Here is a 21040-nt window from a genome sequence, read left to right as displayed (position 1 = left end):
GCCTGGGTAATCTGTTGCAGTAATATTTTTTTAAATCCTGGTTTAATATACATGCAGACACTTTCCGTGAAATGTTAGAATTAAGATGTTGTAAAAGTGAAATAATCCCTGATTCTAACAATTTAATTGATTACCTATACAGGCCTAATGGAACTTTATGATTGCTGGAGATTTCCTTGAGAGTAGATAATTTCCTCTCATGACAGATGCTGCCAGACGTCCTGAGATTTTCCAGCATTTTCTCTTTTGGTTTCAGAAAATTTGAGACATTGCTTTTAGACTGAAGTAAGCAGATCATGGGATGTGTGTGGGATAAAGATGACATAATTAATGAGAGGTGCCAAGTCTGTGTAGTTTGGCAGTTTGATATAGATTTGGCAGTCTGCTGGGGGTTAAGTTGAACAGCAGTTTTTGCCAAATGCTGCCAGGTTGAAAAGGAGTCTGACAAACACCGAAGGTTCTGCAGGCTGTTTCCTTAAAGGGTCCCTCTCTTTCCAAGCAGTCTTTCCAAGAAAGGTCTACAGAATAATACTGCAAGTATCCCTGTGTTCGCTAACTTTATTTACCAGTGGCTTTGACCTGTAATGGGCTTTGCTTAATTGGAGATAGAGAAGTTATAAGTTAATAGTTAAAAGTATTTCCTTTTATTTTAAGAATTGTTTAACTGTTAATTGAAAAGCTATTTTCTGTGATGTTCATGTGTAATCCTGTGTTAATAATAAAATTTGTTTTAATATAACATATTCCTATTTGTCAGTGGAATCCCTCCTTGAGCGAAGAATCCTTTGCTCCCAGTTTTTACAAATTGGGAAAATTGTTGGGGTTTCTCATCCGGTTTCCTAATATAAATTGGGATCTGGTCCGGTACCGTAACAAGTGCATGACAGTCAAACAGAAATTTGGGTTTATTCCAAGTTTTGTGCCAAATTAATCAATCTCAGTTGGGAAAGCAGTAGGAATAGGATCACTGGCATTGGCGCCTAACACTACTGGGGAGGGCAGAGGGGGTGGGAAGAAACTGGTGACATGGCATAGAATTTTCTGCACAGATATGGAACATTGGGCCCAACCAGTCCATGTCTTATTTAAGTTCTACATGAGTGACCTCTCACACTATTTTATCTAACATATTAGCATATTCCTCTAATTCCCCAACATTTTCATCTAATTGATAATAAACAAATCAGTCGTGCTGCAAAGTGAAGACAGAATAAGGTGTGGCATTTCTCACAAAGAAACAATTGAAAACCCTAATCCTTTAAACTCGCACATGAAGAATGATAATTAGAACATAGGGAGTAGAAAGGTAGGAAACAGGCAACAAAGAAATTGAGAGCTACCACATGATCAAGCATCAGCAACCCCAAATTCAAAGGCAGTAGGACTTTACTGAATGGAATTACTATTACAATGTGCCATTAAATTAAAGGACACAACATTCACACCAACGATCAGCCACACAAGGAGAAACACCAAATGCTGAAACTTCATCACCAACCTCAACTGAAATAATTTTAAATACAACCAGCCCAGAGTTAACATTTATAATTGCAATTTTTTTTTATTGTTGCAGAAGCAGATCATCATTGACAAAGAACATCAAACACTCAAATAATTAAACAGCTAAATATAAAATAACTGACTGGTATGAGGTATTCCAGGTTAACCCACCTGCCTTTACATCGATTAGGATCATACATTTTCTTAGCTCGCTGATAAACAGATTTCCAAGGCCTTGGAATGTCTTCAGCTTTAAAGAGAGAAGATTCAAATATGTAACATTAGCTTTGGATGAAAGGAAGGGCAAGTACTGAGATGAAGGGGTCATCTTATGAGGAAAGGTCAGATTAGGTTGGGGTCTGTATCCGTTGGGAGTTTAAAGAGGTAATCTTATTGAAACTGGGGAGAATTGGCAGGGTGGAAGCAGAGAGGACATTTCCCCTTGTGGGGGAAAGTAGAACTAGGGGACAACTTTTTAAAAATAAGGGGTCACCTATTGAATATGGAGACAAAAAGAATTTACGTTCTCTCAAGAGGGTCATTGGTCTGTGAAGACAGCGTCACTAAATATTTTTGACGGCTAAGTTATGTTCATGATCGATAAGGAGTCAAAGGGTATGGGGGTGAGGAAAGTTGAATTGAGGCCACGATTATAATCAGCCATGATCTTAACAAATGGAGCAGGCTCGAGGGGCTGATTGGCCAACTCTTGCTCCTAATTCGTATGTTCATCAGTCAAACTCAGTGAAACATTTTGGGCATTAATGGAGAAAAATTTAGAAATCACTATTGGTCAACAGGTATAAAGGGGAAATAATGCAGATCAATGCAAAAAACACCAACAGTTGAAAGATGAAGGATTCAATCAATATAAATACTACGAGTGAATTGTCAGATTTTGTAATCATGTAATTCAAAACTCAAAAATATGAGGCCCAACCCTGTTAAATAGAATTGCATTGGCATAAAAGTGAAACTAAAACCAGATATACCTAGTCTGCAACAGAATAAATTATTCTGTTTCAGTCGTTTCATTCTTATCATCTCATTAGCGGACTCAGGAACATGCAAAAGCTCCCATTCATTTTCAACTCCAGTTAGATCCATGAATACTTTGAGGTTTTTCTGTAATTGCTGGTTCTCCTCCTGGGTAAACCTGCCTCGTCGGATTGGAATTCCTACACAAGGGACAAATATCAAAGCAATGACCAGATCCCACTTTTAAAAAAAATCATTTTTAAAAATAGGAGTACTGCCTATTTTTAATTCACTGCTCAGTCCCGAATAAGGGAAAGAAGATTGAGCAGGGAGGAAAGGAAATGTGCATTTATGTGGTGCCTTTCACAACCTTGCGATTCCCAACACACTTTATAACCAACAAACTAATTTCTCATCTTTAAATGTAGTCACTGTTATGTAGGAAATGTGCAACCAATCTTCACACAGCGCCCCCATAAATAACAATGCAATACAGAGCATTTGTTTTTAGTGAAGTTGATCGAGGGATAAATATTGGCCAGGACACGGTGAATAACCATTCCTGCTCATCTTATGATGGGATTTGGTGTGTGAACCAGAGAGGGCAGATGAGTTCTGGGTTTATCATTTCATCTGAAAGATGGCACCTCCGACAGTGCAGCACCCCCTCAGTATCACACTGGACCATTATCCTAGACTTGTGTATTCAACGGTCTAGAGTTGGATTTGAACCTACAACGTTCTGATTCAGAGATAGCAGTGCTACCACTGAGCCACAGCAACACTATTGCAGTTCAAAGACCTGACCATCTAATTTGGCGTGTCCCAGTAAGCATTCCTGATAAAATTTAATAGATAAATGGAGTATTACATCAAAATAGCGCAGTATAGATGAGTCATGTAGTACAAGTGGTTAGCACAGTTGCTTCACAACTCCAGGGTCCCAGGTTCGATTCCCGGCTTGGGGCACTGTCTGTGCGGAGTCTGCACGTGTCTGCGTGGGTTTCCTCCCACAGTCCAGAGATGTGCAGGTTAGGTGGATTGGCCATGATAAATTGCCCTTAGTGTCCAAAACGGTTAGGTCAGGGTACAGGGTTATGGGGATAGGGTGACGCTGTGGGCTTAGGTAAGGTGCTCTTTCCAAGGGCCTGTGCAGACTCGATGGGCTGAATGGCCTCCTTCTGCACTGTAAATTCTATGATTCTATGATAGTAGCACAGATAAGAAATTAATCAAGTACAATGTAAAACATTAGGATCAGTAATAAAGGATCAGTTTGGTTTAGCCCATACAACTCACCTCAGAGCTCAACATTATGTGTTTGAGACCCATTGTGGGTCCAGAAATCTAGGTGGGCACTGAAGGAATGGTATAGAATATTATTAGATGAGGTCTGTTTGCTTGTTTAGGTGGCCATAAAAGACTCTCCTATTACTACGAGGAAGTCTAGTGATCTCTCTTGGTCAACATTTCATTCGGCCACAAAAACCTATGACACATTTATTTAATGACCTTCTGCGTGCTAATTGGCTGCAGTTGCCTGAATTACAGTAATTAACTTGGAATGTAATTCAGAACTGAATTAAAAAGGCTTTTCCTTCCAATGCAGAAGTTAATAATTGATGGGCAATTAAAGATTAATTGTTACATTTCTTTAAAAGTATACAGAGAAACCCTGTAAGCGGCATAAATTATTTGAGCAATTGCTGTCCTTGAGATTTAGTTCCTTGAAATAATTTGTTTCCTTTAACCTCCACCAGTTACAACTTTCTCTGTGGTGGCTGCAGATGCAGAGGCTAACAAAATATTCACAACTAAACAAAACTAATAGGGTTACATTTTATAGTTTTTATATGAATGTCAGTATAAATATTGTTTGTTATCATTTAAAGCAGAATGGAATTTGACTGTTATCCATCTGCATGTTTGACAACAGGTTCCTGTACGGTGTGGTATAAACGGCTTAACCAGGATCTCCAAAGCAGCTGCTCTGTGCACACCAAACAGTTATAAAGTAGCTACACCTTTAGCAAAAATAAAAGTAAGTCAAACTTACTCTCTCATCTAGGGGTTTTCTAAAAATACTCAAAAAAGATACATTTTCAGACCATCCACACAACAGCGAAGGTGGATAAATGCTATTTGGGCGCAGAATTATGGTTTCTGGTCAAGGCCATGAATAGGTGAGAAAGGTGACAGTCAGGCTTTGGTTGCGGAGATTCATCAGCAATGTTTACTTCTCGCTTTATGAACAATAAGCTCCTGAACCCTAGTGTTGTGAGGACAGGTAGACCAACTCTTGCATACAATCACAATTTGGCACATTCGTTTAGATCCCCAACCCCTGCCAAAACTGTTAAGACTGAATCCCCAATCCCTCTACAACAATGCCAGCTTCCACTTCTCAAATGTGCTAAACTTCCCATTTCAGGCTTGTTGGACCATAAGATTCTTCTTCCTCCTACTCACATCCCCATCTCACTACTTTTCCTTACACGCAAATTCGTGAAGCGTTCCATATTTTTTTAATGGCCGGCACGGTAGCACTGTTGCTTCACATCACCAGGGTCCCAGGTTCGATTCCCGGCTTGGGTCACCGTCTGTCCAGAGTCTACACATTCTCCCTGTACCTGCGTGAGTTTCCTCTGGATGCTCCAGTTTCCTTCCACAAGTCCCAAAAGACATGCTGTTAGGTAATTTGGACATTCTGAATTCTCCCTCGTGCACCCAAACAGGCACCGGAGCGTGGCAACTAGGGGCTTTTCACAGTAACTTCATTGCAGTGTTAATGTAAGCCTACTTGTGACAATAAAAATTACTTCCAAATCACTGGACCAGTTCTGTTTTTCACAAGCTCATTGACTTTATTATCAGTACTTCCAGAATTGCCCAAATCTTACTAAACCCCAAGACCTCCCTCTCTAAAGCTCTCAGATTCCAGTTCCCCTTCTCCCACTGATCACAGAACTTCCCATTCCAGGGTTCCTCGAAAGTTCGGAATACCGATCAGGAATACTGCTAGTTCCCATCCTAGTACTATAAGATCATCAGTCCCCTTCCCAGTATTTCCAAGGATAATAATTCAATTTGCCTGGGAATTATGCTTAGTGTAAGACCCATCCGTATAAAATCTCAGCTGATTAGGAGCAGCACCACAGGAAGTCTGCTCCATAAATTATAGATGTTGAATAACTTCAGTTGCAAACTCTTAAGCATTTAACATTTGAGAACACAGTATCTTTTATATTAATTTTAAATAATTCTGTTTCCACAATATATTGAAACAAAACATTGTAATTGAGCGACTGAAAGTGTGCAAGAAATTACTGAACAATAAAGCTGTGTGTTGTCAGTGAATATAACAGCAGTTTTGTACTGATTAGCCATACCTTCTTCTTTAAACCTTTCAAATCTGGGAAGGTCGTATTTATACATGTTGTACATTGTTTCAGATGTCAGATTTTCCACATTAGGGATAAAGTCCTTGAGCAGTTCAATCAATTTTGATTTGTCAAACATTTTGACTTTAGTTTCATCTTGGCCAAAAGGTATTTTCTCCTTCGGAGAACGCCCGACAGCTGTGATGCTAACTTTATTGTTGGATCCAGTCTTGTGTTGCCGCTGCTTGTTTTTCTTCCTCTTGTTTGGATCTGCGATGGTCTGGGGTGTAATGACAACCTCAAGTGTGCTTTCAATGCTCAATGCAGAAGGTGTATCCCGCTTCAGGTTCTTAGTTCTGCCTGATCTCTTGTGTCCTGACAAAGTGCCTTTCTTTTGCTTGTACCTTTTGGGGGTTTTGACAGCTCCTTGGCAATCTATGCTAGTCTGCTCTGCAGTGATCTCTGCAAAGTCACCAATATCCACAGCATTGGTGTGATCCGTTGCTTCTTTCTCTGCGAGCCCACCTGCACTGCATTTTACTGTATGTTTCTTGAAAGTGCTGTCAGTTATTTGGAGCAAGCCTGCACTGCTATTTTCAAATGGCAATACGCTGCTTAATTTACATTTCTTGATCGATTTTTGTGGTATTTCAGAATCATTGAGGGAGGCGTCTTTGTTAATACTGTTCTCAAATTGAATGATCTTCTTTGTCCTCTTGTATTTTTTGGCTGATGTTTCTGTATCGATGTCAACAGATTTTGACATTGCACTCTTTTGGAGAGGAATCTTTGCAGGAGTCTCAGAATCATTAACACTTTCTTCTGACTTAGAATGGTACTTTCCACCTCCCTCTTCTGCTGGATTGGAACAACGTTTCCTTTTTTTCTCGTGGCCGTTTCTGCCACCCACTAACTTGGGATTCTGCACTGCTTGTGGAGTCTCTGTCGTAGTAACCTCTACACCATTTTTCACTGCCTTGACATGGTCCTTTTTCTTATCACCACTGTCCATCAACCTGGCACTTTGCAGTGTTTGTTTAGTCTTTATTGCAGGCACTGAAACACTCGTCTCACCTGCTGAGCAGCAGTGATGTGTTCTTTTATTTGTTTGATTGCCTCCACAATCCGTCAACTCAAAACATTGTGCCTCATTCTTAATGTCTGTGGAACTCACCTGTGTAGTCACATCACGTTCCAGTGACCTGGGATGATGTTTTTCCTTTTCTCTTTCACCATTACCTAATAACTGGAGATTTGGGGTGTCTGAAACGTCGTATTCTTCCTCTGATCTGGAATTGTGCCTCTCTTTTTTCTTTTTCTTCCATTTTTTACCATTATTCCGTACAAACTGTACATTTTGCAAGTCTTGTTCGGAGGTCACCGTAGCAGTCTCTGAACCATCACATAAAACTTCCAATGATATGGAGCGTTTTTTCTTTTTCTTCTTTGGTTTACTTTCACTCTGATCTGATTCTCTGGGGTTTTGCACCTCTGAATCGTCACATTCTTCCGCTGATCCAGAACTGATCCTCTCTTTTTTCCTTTTCTTCTGTTTTTTTTCACTGCTACCTACAAATGGGAGATCATGTTCAGTGTTCACTGTAACGGTCTCTGAAATATCACACTCTCCTAAAAACGCAGAATGGTCTTTCTTTTTCTTCTTCTGTTTCTTTTCACTTTTATCCACTAACAATTGGCTGTGTAAGACTTGTTCAGCATCTACTGTAACAATCTCGGAAATATCACACTTTCCTAAAGATGCGGATTGGTCTTTCTTTTTCTTCCGTTTCTTTTCATTATTATCCATAGACAATTGTAAGTTTAAGTCTTGTTCAGTATCTACTGTAATCAACTCTGAAATATCACACTGTCCTAAAGATGCAGATTGGTCTTTCTTTTTCTTCTTCTGTTTCTTTCCACTACTAGCCACAAACAATGGACTGTGTAAGACTTGTTCAGTATCTATTGTAACCGATTCTGAAATATCACACTGTCCTAAAGATGCAGATTGGTCTTTCTTTTTCTTCTTCTGTTTCTTTCCACTACTAGCCACAAACAATGGACTGTGTAAGACTTGTTCAGTATCTATTGTAACTAATTCTGAAATATCACACTGTCCTAAAGATGCAGATTGGTCTTTCTTTTTCTTCTTCAGTTTCTTTTTACTATTATCCACAAACAATTGACTGTTTAAGTCTTGTTCAATATCTACTGTAGCAATCTCCGAAATATCACACTCTCCTAAAGATGCAAAATGGCCTTTCTTTTTCTTCCGTTTATTTTCACCAGAACCTAACTTGGGATTTTGCATCTCTTGGTCAGTCTGTGCAGTATCATCTTCCAGTGATCTCACAGACTGCTTCTTCTTTGTGTTACTATTGTGCTTCCATATTTTCTTCTGTAGTGCATCTTGCATCATACTGCTCTCTTCCTCGATCATTAGCTGTTTTCAAAAATGGAAAGAAATATTAGATTAAACAAACAAGAAGCTGCATGGAACAAAAAAGAGTATTTAGATACTTGCAGGTTTGAGACTTTGCCAGAAAGGAGATACAGAGCTTCCCAGTAGCCGGCTTCCATATTGCTGGAGGTGGTGCTGACGTCAGAGGGCTGGAGAAGGGGGTAGTATCGGCGGTTTACGGGGCTATGTTGGAGGAGGAGAAGGTGCCGCTAGAAGGGATCAATGCGAAGTGGGAGGAAGAGTTGGGAGAGGGTATGGAGCAGGGGTTTTGGTGGGAGGTGCTCCGGAGGGTGAACGCCTCCACCTCGTGTGCGAGGTTGGGGCTGATACAGCTGAAGGTGGTGCATAGAGCACACCTTACAAGGGCGAGGATGAGCCGGCTCTTTGAGGGGGTAGCCGATGTGAGTGAACGTTGCAGGTGGGGCCCCGCAAACCACATTCATATGGTTTGGTCCTGTCCATAGCTGGAGGATTACTGGAAGGAGGTTTTTAGGGTAATCTCTAAACCGGTGCACGTGAAACTGGACCCGAGCCCTCAGGAGGCCATATTCGGGGTGTCGGACCAGACAGGGTTGGATGTAGTAGCCTTCGACTAGTTGATCGCCCGAAGGCATATCCTGTTAGGGTGGAGATCAACCTCACCACCCTGTGCCCTGGCGTGGTGGGGGGGAACCTGCTGGAATTCTTGTCACTTGAAAAGGTCAAATTTGAACTGAGGGAAAGGATGGAGGGGGTTCTACAATTCATGTGTGTTATTCACTATACACTTTCGAGAATTGGATCACATCGAACATGGGGGGGGGGGGGGGGGAGGAGAAGACGACTGGGAGGGAGAGGGACTGTATATTTTAATGGTGACTATGGGTGATTCCTAATTCCTTTTTGTCATTTGTTTATGTTAACATGCGGGTTAATGTTAGGGTTTGGTGGGAGGATGGGATCGTTGTTATTGATATGGGGATTGATATTACATTCTTTACTGATTATTGTTGGGTGCAAATTTGGGAGAAAATGTGAAAAAGGAGAATAAAAATATTTTTTAAAAAAAGATAGTGAGTGAAACCAATGAATGGCGACACCTATCAATTCCTCATTCCTTTCGCGAGGTCCTTCAATTCTATTCATTGTAATTCATCTTCAGATTTTCTTTTAATATACCTACACATGTGTGGATGTATATATTCAGCAGCATTTGTGTAGGCAGTTGTTTCCTATTGGGACACAACTATAGGTGCTGTTGAATCTGCAATACATCATCCAAGTGGACACTCTTCGTGTATCGGCCTGGAGAGAGGACTGCTAGACTTTCAAACTTTTATAGTAATTGCTGCAGCCTGATTCTTCCTCAGCTGTAACCCACCCAATTGTGACACTCTTCAGGGTTCACGACATAGCAAGCATAAGCGTTCATTAAATCTTTTTTAAAAATTAATTCTCAGTACTGGCAAGGACACATTTATTGCCCATCTGATACTTCCCTCAAAAAAGGTGGTAGTGGTGCATCTTTTATGGTTTGATACAACGGAGTCGTTTGTCAGGACATTTTAGAGGAACATTAAGAAACAAGTATGTTAGGGTGGGTTTCAAGACACAAAGGCCAAACAACACAAGCAGGGTTGTATTTCTCCTCTAAAGGGCAGTAAAATACAAGCTTGTTATCCCTTGATATGAAAACACTGTTAGCCTGTACTATATCATCATGCCCATCAATCACTGCCTCTCTTCAACATTAGTGCTACTTTAACATCTGTCTGTAACCATAGTCTATTGCATTGCTCTTTCCTGGCTTTGCTATACATGCCAAGCAGAGACATGATTTGTAATGGAGACAGAGGAGAAACCCAAATGGAGAGAAAAGGTTCCATGGCTACTTGGTCCCTTTCCATAACCATATCATGCAGAAGTACAGGATCAGCTTCCACACACTAACTGATGCCACCTAGCTCCATTTCGCCATCTTTTTCATCAATACAAACATGCAAGTATATTCCTCTGGATGCCTGACTGACATTAACAACATAATTCCAATGGCTTTAATCATAGGATCAGACAGTATGGAACATTTGACCTATTGTAGCTGTGCCAGCTCTTTCAAGAGCTATCTAACCAGTTCATGCCCCTGCTCTTTCTCAATGGTCTAGCAAAATTCTCTATTTCCAGTTTATCTAATTCCCTTTCAAATATCGCTATTGAATCTATTTTCACCTTTATAGGTAGAGTGTTTCAGGTCATCAATAATAATAATGATGATAATAATAACTGCTTATGGTCACAAGTAGGCTTCAATGAAACTACTGTGAAAAGCCCCTCTTCGCCTTAATCCGGCGCCTGTTCAGGGAGGCCGGTAAGGGAATTGAACCCATGCTGCTGGACTTGTTCTGCATTACAAGCCAGCTGTTCAGCCCACTCTGCTAAACCAGCCCTCACTTGCAAAATGCAAAAATCTCACTCTGCCCTGCATTTCTGTTAAATCTGTTTGCTCTGGTTACTGACCCTCCCGCCAGTCGAATCAGTTAGTTCCTCATGATCTGCTAAAATCCTTCAGGACTTGAAACATCTCTTCTTAACCTTCTCTGCTCTACTGAGAACAATCTTAGATACCCGCCTTAATCCACAAAACAGAACTCCCTCATCCCCCATACCACTCTGGCAATTCTTCTGGGCACCCTTTCCAAAGCATTGACATCCTTCCAAAAGCATGTCCAATTCTAGCCAACAGTATTCCAGCTGAGTATTTATTTCCCATCCCCAAATAGGTGCGTAGACCTCCTTGATTCTCAGTTCAGGGCAAAAGCCACAACTTTCAGCATGCTGCCAAGGTCCCTTCCCCACCTTCTGCTTTACTGAAACACACTTAAAAGCTTAGCCCACAATTTCATCTTGAGAATCCATTTCTTCAATAGCTCTGCCAACCAGGCAGCCTCCAGATTTGATAAACGGTGTCTCATTCAAACTGCTGCCAATTGTATATATCATGTCAGTAGGTACTATATAAAAATAAGGTCAAACCTGCATCTGCACACAGTGAGCAAATAACCCTTCACTATTTGAAGATTAGATTTTGGATTATCTGCATCACCACAGGATGTCAACGAGTAACGTACCAAATTTGCTCTGTGTATCGCTCACTCTTCATTTGTCATCAATACAATATATAGTCAATCTGAAGATACATATTTTTAAAATTAAATGGGTTTTCATAAACTCCAGATTCTCATAACTATACATCAAGCATCCTTGTTCAGCCAGACATGTCACAGCTTGAGGCACTCTAAACTGCCTTTTTGGTAACATTAAAGTTGAAAAGGTTACTCAATTTTTCACAAACATGGGGAGAATGTGAAAACTCCACACGGACAGTGACCCAGAACCAGGATCGAACCTGGGACCTCGGTGCTGTGAGATAGCAATATTAACCACTGCGCCACCGTGCTGCCCTACGAAGAATTCCTAGGGCAATTTCTGGGGTGGAGACAATTCTCTTGAACAATCACAGCTATCTTTCTGTGTGCTGGGCACAATCAATGGAGAGTTTCTCCGCTTCCTAATGACTTCATTTTGCTCAGACTCCTTGATGCCACAGTCAGAAGCGGCCTTGATGGAATGGGCAGTCGCTCTTACGTCAGCTGTGGAACACAGCTCTTTTTCCATGTTTGGGCCCCAAGCCTGCAACAAGGTCTGGAGCTGGGTGACTGAGCTCAACCACACTCCCTTGTGCTATTTACCGTTGGCTCAATTTAAATTATTCTGACGAAAGGTCATCAACCAGAGACGTTAACCCGGTTCCTCAATCATAGAATTTACAATGCAGGAGGCCATTCAGCCCATCTGGCCTGCACAGGCCCTTGGAAAGAGCACCCTACCTGCTGTCTGGTCCCCTGAATATCCCCAGCACTCGTTTCAATTTATGGGCAGCACGATGGCTAGCACTGCTGCCTCATACGCCAGGGTCTCAGGTTCGATTCCAACCTTGGGTGACTGTGTGAAGTTTGCACATTCTTCCCAAGTCTGTGTGGGTTTCCTCCCACAATCCAAAGATGTGCAGGTCAGGTGGATCGGCCATGTTAAATTGCCCTGAGATCGGGTTGCAGGTATAGGTGGGGGATTGGGCTCAGATAGAGTGCTCTTTCAGGTCAGTGCAGACTCGATGGGCCGATCTGCAGTGTAGGGATTCTATGATTCTAAATATTCGCTCGATCCTCCTCACTGATGAAGGGCAAAAAGCTGAAGACATGATCTGCTCTCCATGGACACCTGTTGGATGCTTTCTGTTTTCCGCTGCTGTTTCGGCAACCATCCGACGTTTGAATCGCACATCCACCCCCTTTGGAAAGTTATTTATCCAACAAAAACAAAAAAAATCTTCAATACCTGGTGCTGCAACATGTCGGGTGTATTAACACAAGGCCGGAAACTGTGGCCTGGCTTCAGTTCTCGTCCAGGTAATAAACTTTAAACTTTTGTTGACGTTCCACACGCCCTTGTATTATTATTATTTTTTAACCAACAGGGAAGCGGGTTCCGTTCAGAACTTGAAGCGATTCCCCCTCCCCACGTTGCCACACTTACCCGGGAGCGGACCGGCCGCCTTGCTCGTCCAGCTCCCTTGCGCCGGAAGCGGAAGTCGCGTCAGAGGTCAGATGGCCTTGGATACCGTCACCACGGCAACGGATTCCCAACAGCAGGAACCCAGCCGCGGGACGGACGCTTCGAGGAGCCTCCGTGTGGAAAAGAGAGAGAGAGAGGGGGAAAAAAAAACATGATGCTACGCGTTTAAATGGGCCCGCGCTTTTCTGGCTAAAATCTCAGGTAAAGGAAAAAAAAAACCTCCGGGAGAAAAAGAGGCGAAAGAGCCGTTGTACTTGTGAGGCCGCGCGATTAAAGACAGCCAGGAAAACAGGGACTGGAGTTCCAAAACCATCTCGTGGTTTTTGTTGTGGTTACGAAGTGCGGTAAATTAAACTCGCCTGCTTTTTAAAAAAAATTTAGAGTACCAATTCTTTTTTTTCCCAAATAAGGGGCAAGTAATTTAGCGCGGCCAATCCACCTATCCGGCACATATTTTTGTGGGTTGTGGGGGCGAAACCCACGCAGACACGGGGAGAATGTGCAAACTCCACACGGACAGGGGCAGGGATGAACCTGGGACCTCGGTGCCGTGAGGCAGCAGTGCTAACCACTGTGCCGCTGCGCCGCCCCTAATCTACCTGGTTTCTACAGACAATGATGTGGGGATGCTGTTGTTGGACTAGGGTGGGCACAATAAGAAGTCTTCCAACACCCAAGTTAAAGTCCAACAGGTTTATTTGGAATCACGAGCTTTCGGAGTGTAGCTCCTTCATCGGGTGACGAGCTACGCTCCGAAGGCTCGTGATTCCAAATAAACCTGTTGGACTTTAACCTGGTGTTGTAAGACTTCTTACTCGATAGACGATGGTGAAGTATGTTTTACTTGGGGGGAAATGGTGGTGTAGTGTTAATGTTAGAGTGACCCAGAGGCCAGGGCTGTTGAACGGAGTATTATAGTTCAACGTCACTTCAGTTGTTCACAAATCCTTATCTCTCCCCATAGTGAACTCGCCCAGCTTGTGCTTGGCAACAAAGTTAGCCTGTGCGATCATTTTGCAGCTGTCAACCATTCTGAGGGACGATGTGAATGCAGAATTCGTCATCACTGCTATTTAATCAGATATAACTGTGATGCTCGGGATACGGGTTTAAATCACATGACGACAGCTGGTGTAATTTGAGTTCAATTAATAAATGTGAAATTTGAAACTACTATCAATTGTTAAAAATCCACCTGGTTCACTAACGCCCTTTGGGGAAGGAAATCTGCCATCCTTACCTGGTCTGGCCTATATGTAACTCCAGACCCGTGGGTTGACTCTTAAATTCCATCTGAAATGGCCTTGCAAACTACTCAGTTTTTTGGGTAATTAAGAATGGAGCACAAATGCCAGTGATGCTGGAATCCCATGAAAGAATAAAGGAAGAACTTTTTCTTTTAAACAAAATATATTTAAAAGTGACTTGCCTCAAAGGAGCTCTTGAGGTATTTTCAGTTCATGAATTCTTATTTCTCTCCACAGTGAAGTTGTCCAGCTGTGCGATCAATTCGCGACAGTCAGCCAGACTCCAGGACGGTGTGAATCTAGAATTCATCATCATTGCTGATTAATCAGATATAACCGAGATGTTCCTGGCTCCATTGTGGTCAGAGAATGATCGTGTTGGGGAGATCAGGGATTCCATGCTGATTAACCCTCTAATAATAAAGGTAAGGACTTCAGGAGTCACAATACTGGTGGCTGAGTCAAAACAAAACACAAAATTAGTGAATACAAAAGCAAAATACTGCAGATGCTGGAAATCTGAAATAAAAACAGAAAATGCTCAAAATGTTCTACAGATCAGGCAGCACTTGTGGAGAGAAACAGATTTAACTGATGAAAGGTTCAAATGAAGGGTTATCATTGCACAGAACTCCATTTCTCTGTCATTTCAACTGACAAAGAAATCAGCCAAATGTTTAGCTGTGGAAATGTGGCTTAGACGATGACTTAGAGTTGCATATGAGATATACAAATAAATACTGCAAGGCAATTTTATCGCAGATGAGGGAGGCAGTGGTGTATAGTATTGTCACTGGATTAGTAAACCAGAGACACATGGTGATTCTCTGGCACGCCCCACTGTAGCACCCCCACCCCCCCGACTGTCCACTTGAACAAGTTGCTGGAGAGACAATAATTTAACTCAAGCAAGGAGTTGATGAAAATCAAGAGAAAGAAGACAAGAGAAGGATTACTCTCTGTTGCCTAGCTATGGAGTGACAATAGTAACAAATTTAGGAAAAGTTATGGCTGAAGCTATTCCTACATTCTGGTGGATGAAGTTTTAAATGTGCTGCTCACATATTTGGAAAGAACAATAATGAGAGTAAATTACAGACGTTTATATGGATATATGGATTAAACTGAGAAATATCATTATTCCCCCAGCATGTATTTTCTTTGCACAAATCATGGAATAATTATCCATATTTAATAATAGAACTTTAAAAAAAATATTAATAACTTGGACTGTGGAGGACATCGTCAAGTGCCTGAGTATTTGGTATAAATTCCTCTTAACTCTACAGAAGTGTTTATCCTTGACTCGAAAATCTCATTCATGATTAAGTACTTAATTCACTGGGTACGTTTCGGCCCAGATTCACCAGTGAATCATGGAACCAATATGAATACAATTACAATTGTTTTATGCTCATTTGAATCTGAGATGAACCTAGAATAATAGATTTATAATTATTTACTAGACATACAAAAGAAAATACAGGATAGTCATACAGCCATTGAGGTTTAAAGCACAGAAAAGGCCCTTCAGCCAATTGCATCTGTGCTGGTCAAAGACAACCACCCAAGTATTCTAATCCCATTTTCCAGCACTTTGCCTATTGCCTTGTGTGCCTTGGCATTGCAAGTGCAAATCTAAATACTTCTTAAATGTTGTGAGGGTCTCTGCCTCCACCACCGTTTCAGTCAGTGAATTCCAAACTCCCACCATTCTCTAGGTGAAAAAGCTTTTCCTCACATCCCCTCACCGTAAGTCTACGGCCCTTGGCCATTGATCCCTCCACCAAAGGGATACGTTTATCCCTGTCTACTCTGTGCCGCTCATAATTTTACACATCTAAGTCATGTCCCCCCTCAGTCTCCCCTGAGCCAAAGAACACACCCCCAGTCTATCCAATCTCTCTTCATAACTAAAACTCTCCAGCCCAGGCAAGATCCTGGTAAATAGACACTCCACCCTTTCAAGTGCTATCACATCTTTCCTATAATGTGGATTCCGGAAATGCACACAATACTCAAGATGTGCCTAACCAACATTTTATACAGTTCTAGCATAACCTCCCTGCTCTTATACTCTATGCCTCAGCTAATAAAGGCAAGTATACAACTTCCTAATAACTTTATCCACCTGTCCACCTGCCCTCTTATCTTAATGGACCGGTGTACGTGCACACCAAGGCCCCTCTGATCCTCAATGCTTCCCAGAGTCCTGCCGTTTATTGTGTATTCCCTTGCCTTGTTGGCCCTGCCGAAGTGCACAGGTGCATCACCTCACACTTATCCGGATTGAATTCCATTTGAAATTGATCAGCCCACCTGACCTGCCCGCCTAGATCCTCCTATAATCTAAGGCTATCCTCCTCACTATTTACCACCCCACCTGTTTTTACATCATTGGCAAACTTATTGATTAACCCTCCTACATTCAAGTCAAAATGATTTATATAAACCATAAACAGTAAGGGCACCACTGATCTGTGCGGGACCCCACTGGACTCCAGCTTCTAATCGGAAAACACTCCCAACCATCACCCTCTGCCTCCTGCCACTCAGCCAATTTGGGATCTAATTTGCCAAATTTCCTTGGCTCCCATGGTCTCTTACCTTCGCTATCAGTCTCTCAGGTGGGACCTTATCAAAAGCTTTGCTGAAGTCCAAGTAAACTACGTCAAATGCATTGCCCTCATCTACACACCTGGTCACCTCTTCGAAAAGTTCAATCAAGTTGGTCAGGCATGACCTCTCCTTAACAAAACCATGCTGACTGTTCTTGATAAATCCCTGCCTCTCCAAATGCAGATTAATTCTGTCTCTCAGAATTGCTTCCAATAGTTTCCCTACCATGGCATGTAGTTTCCTTGTTTATCTCCTCTTCCTCTCTACTCCCCACCCCTCCCTCCCCGGGCCAACTTTCCTGTACTGATGATATGCCGAATATGCTGTCGTTGGTTTGTACTTTGAAAATTTCTCTTTTCTTGCACTTGAAAACAGCCTCACTGAACACTAACTGTTGTCTTTCAAACTTAATTTCACTATTCATGATATAATAATGAAAATATCATTATAGTAATTTTCAAACTAGAATTACCATCACAGTAGTTTCATACACATAGTGCTAAAGGGAGTAGAATTGTACAGGCATTGTCAAACTCAGGGGTGCGACCCGCGGGTGGGTCGCAGGCGGGTGTCGGGAGGGTCACGGAGCCGTCCATCGCGGTGCTCCCGATCGCTCAAATCCGCGCGCAACAGCTGCAGGAGCCGGCTTTTCATAATGCTGGCTGCGAGCGACCTTCAAAATGGCCAGGAACAGATTTTTTAAAAATTCGATGATCGGGCACACATGCGCATTTTAAAAGAAATTAATTGTCGCAGCCTTTTTTCTTCAAGTTCGGGGGGGGCCAAAGGGACCATTGGGGCCAAAGGGACCCAAAACCATTTCCTCCATTTTTGTCAGCAACAAACAAGGTAAGAGAAAATGGTGGGTCGCGCAGGTCGGCTGGTGTGGGCCACAAAGGTCGGCCGGCGTGGGTCACGAAGGTCAGCTAGTGTGGGTTGCGAAGGTTGGCTGGTTGGTAAAAATGGGTCCCTGGAAAAAAAGTTTGAAAAACACTGCAATAGTACACAGCAGATTCTTTATCTTACACCAGGTGGTGCTGGTGCAACAGCAAAATCAGAGTCAACCCTCCCAGAGTAAATTAATTCCTTCCATTAAACAAGATTGGGAAATAAAAATACAGAGTATTCCTCAATATTCGGATAGATACAGAAATACGATTGAAGCATAGAAATTACAATCTAGTAAAATGGATGATACAAAAAAATGATTTGTAAATGCTTATACCAGTTAAAAAGGTAGAACTGATTACTAAGTGGTAATCAACTCTGAAGGGTATTATGTCTTCCCACTAGTGGTTGAGCTTTGTATTTCAATTTGCTGCTGAATATATATTTTTTTAAATGTTGCTATAAAGAATGCATAGCAAATTTACATCACTTTGTCTCTTCCTATAATGAATACAAACGCGTGAAATAAGGAGGACGCTTTTGTGAAGCATAAGTAGGCCAGTTGGGCTCAATAGCCTCGTTCTATTCCGTGTGTTCCATGTAATTCTAAATGTAAGCACCAGTTTTTTTCCTTAACTTATCTTTGGGAGATCACCTGAACTGCCATAATCTTGATCCTGAAATAATGTGACTGCAATCTTGAAGGTTCCCATTGGCAGGATTAAAAGAAAAATAAATTCCTCAGTTGCTCCATGGCTTCATTGCACGACTGTGTCTCAAATTCAGAAGATGTTACCAGGCATCTCCTGCTCAAAAACGTTTACGATTCTATTTTCTTTCCACTTTTTTGTTTCATATTAAAATTCCATCAGGCTAGACAGGATGATAACACAATAACACAACCAATCATTACTCTGCAAATGTTCTGTTTATACAGGATTACATAGGATACAACAACAGATCATTCAGCCCAATAGGTCCATGATAGTGCTTATGCCGCAGTGAACCCCCAACGAAACTACTTCATCTAAACCTATTAACATATCCTTCTATTCCTTCTTCCCTCGTGTTTATGTAGCTTACCTTTAAATGTATCTTAAAGTAAACATAACCTTTCAGCCATACTTGTAAATGTATAAATACTACAGCAAAGCAAAATGCTTTTACATCAGAACTGCTATAAACTCGAGGACTTCCGGTTGCGGCTATGCGGAGCTAAGTCGCACGTTCGGCAGCTCCCGCTTGGAATGGACTTTTGGGCTCTTTTCAGGGCCCCCAAAGGCATTTTCTCGACATTTCCCAGTGTGGGAAAAAGACTGCAACATTCCCCCAACAGTGTATGGCTTGGACCAGGAGCGTGGCGACTAAAAAAGTGGTGGTGAAGCCAAAGAAAGTGCAAGGGAAGAAGAGCAAGATGGTGGCGGGCGGGGACCAGGCAGCGTGGATGCAGTGGGCGCAGGAGCAGCAGGAGGTATAAGAATTGGCAAGTCATGTTGCAGCTGTATAGAACCTTAGTTAGGCCACACTTGGAGTATAGTGTTCAATTCTGGTCGCCACACTACCAGAAGGATGTGGAGGCTTTAGAGAGGGTGCAGAAGAGATTTACCAGAATGTTGCCTGGTATGGAGGGCATAAGCTATGAGGAGCGATTGAATAAACTCGGTTTGTTCTCACTGGAACGAAGGAGGTTGAGGGGCGACCTGATAGAGGTATACAAAATTATGAGGGGCACAGACAGAGTGGATAGTCAGAGGCTTTTCCCCAGGGTAGAGGGGTCAATTACTAGGGGGCATAGGTTTAAGGTGAGAGGGGCAAGGTTTAGAGTAGATGTACGAGGCAAGTTTTTTACGCAGAGGGTAGTGGGTGCCTGGAACTCGCTGCCGGAGGAGGTAGTGGAAGCAGGGACGATAGGGACATTTAAGGGGCATCTTGACAAATATATGAATAGGATGGGAATAGAAGGATACGGACCCAGGAAGTGTAGAAGATTGTAGTTTAGTCGGGCAGTATGGTCGGCACGGGCTTGGAGGGCCGAAGGGCCTGTTCCTGTGCTGTACATTTCTTTGTTCTTTGAGGTTATCCAGCGCTGCTTCAGGGAGCTCAAAGCGGACCTGCTGGAGCCGATGAAGGCTTCTATTGATAAGTTGCTGGAGACCCAGACGGCCCGGGGGTGGCGATCCGCGAGGTCCGACAAAATATCTCAGATAACGAGGACGAGATCTTGGGCCTAGCGGTAAAGGTGGAGGCGCACGAGGCGCTCCACAAGAAATGGCAGGAACGGTTCGAGGAGATGGAGAATCGGTCGAGGCGGAAGAATCTGCGAATCCTGGGCCTCCCGGAGGGGCTGGAGGGGTCGGACGTGGGGGCCTATTTGGTCACCATGTTAAACTCGCTGATGGGAGCGGGGTCCTTCCAGGGGCACCTGGAGCTGGAAGGGGCCCATAGAGTGCTGGCGAGGAGGCCCAAGGCTAACGAGCCGCCGCAGGCGGTGTTGGTGCGGTTTCATCAGTTCGCTGATCGGGAGTGCGTACTCAGGTGGGCCAAGAAAGAGAGGAGCAGCAGGTGGGAGAACGCGGAGGTTCGGATATATCAGGACTGGAGTGCGGAGGTGGCGAAGAAGAGGGCCGGGTACAACCGGGCAAAGGGGGTGAAGTTTGGCATGCTGCAGCCGGCGAGACTGTGGGTCACCTACAAGGACCGGCACCATTATTTTGAGTCCCCTGAGGAGGCATGGGCCTTTGTTCAGGCCGAGAAGCTGGACACAAACTGAGGGTTGGGATGGGGGGTAGGGCGTGGGGATGGTCGGGGATTGCTGTTGTTGTGTTACATTTTGAGGGGGGGATTCTTAGTTCTTGTTCAGTTTTGGTTGGGTCTGGGTGGTTAGGGTGGGTTGGGCACTGTTTTGGTTGGGTCTGTCGGATGGGCTCTTGGAGGGGGGCAAGTAAACGGAGTAGGGGGTGAATGGCCAGTAGGGGGGGACGAGGAGGAGGAGGAGGGTGTGGCCCCGCGGGGGAGGGTGAGGGTGTGGCCCCGCGGGGGAGGGTGTGGCCCGAGTCGGGGGTGACCCGAGTCGGGGGTGAGGGGACTGGGCCTTTAAAAGGAGCTGCGACAGAGGAGGCGGGGTCAGGCAGGTGGAAAGCGTGGGCTTTTTCCCGCTCTGAAGGATGGAGGGGGTGGGGCAGGGGCAGGGAAGCACAGGGTTTCTTCCCGCGCTTGGGATGGAAGGGGGAGGCGGAGAACCTGCTGGTGGGTGGGGGAGGGGAAGTCCCACAATGGGAGGAGTCGAAGGAGAGGCGGGAGCGGCCGGGGTCAGTAGGAGTCAGCTGACTTGCGGGAGTGCAATGGGGGGAGCAATGCAG

The 21040-nt window shown here is 43.4% G+C and overlaps 2 protein-coding genes and 1 non-coding gene across 6 annotated transcripts in view; 1 reads left to right on the top strand and 2 right to left on the bottom strand.

The window, feature by feature from the left end:
- Positions 1–12960, bottom strand: part of LOC140399221 (uncharacterized) — a 38801-nt gene extending 25841 nt beyond the window's left edge. Inside the window, exons 1-4 of one of the 4 annotated variants that reach the window (XM_072488589.1) lie at positions 12889–12960; positions 5868–8301; positions 2493–2678; positions 1672–1750 (exon numbers count right to left, since the gene is read on the bottom strand). In XM_072488589.1, coding sequence (XP_072344690.1) covers positions 1672–1750; positions 2493–2678; positions 5868–8298 — 2696 coding nt within the window. In that variant the 5' untranslated portion in view covers positions 8299–8301; positions 12889–12960. The other 3 variants (XM_072488588.1, XM_072488590.1, XM_072488591.1) reach the window with 3 other exon arrangements.
- On the bottom strand, positions 4348–4481 carry LOC140399515 (small nucleolar RNA SNORA11). Its single transcript, XR_011937714.1, has one exon. It is a non-coding gene; the product is annotated as a small nucleolar RNA SNORA11 (small nucleolar RNA).
- An 8-nt stretch (positions 12961–12968) lies between the features above and the next one.
- Positions 12969–21040, top strand: part of cfap77 (cilia and flagella associated protein 77) — a 296201-nt gene continuing 288129 nt past the window's right edge. The window contains exons 1-2 of the mRNA XM_072488586.1: positions 12969–13128; positions 14412–14599. Of these exons, the coding sequence (XP_072344687.1) occupies positions 14516–14599 (84 nt within the window). The 5' untranslated portion in view covers positions 12969–13128; positions 14412–14515. The remainder of the gene's footprint in view (positions 13129–14411; positions 14600–21040) is intronic.

Source organism: Scyliorhinus torazame, chromosome 22, assembly GCF_047496885.1.
Source record: "Scyliorhinus torazame isolate Kashiwa2021f chromosome 22, sScyTor2.1, whole genome shotgun sequence".
Classification (NCBI taxonomy): Eukaryota; Metazoa; Chordata; class Chondrichthyes; order Carcharhiniformes; family Scyliorhinidae; genus Scyliorhinus; species Scyliorhinus torazame.
The sequence above is the reverse complement of the archived record's forward strand: the minus strand, read 5'-3'. Positions and strand labels throughout refer to the sequence as shown.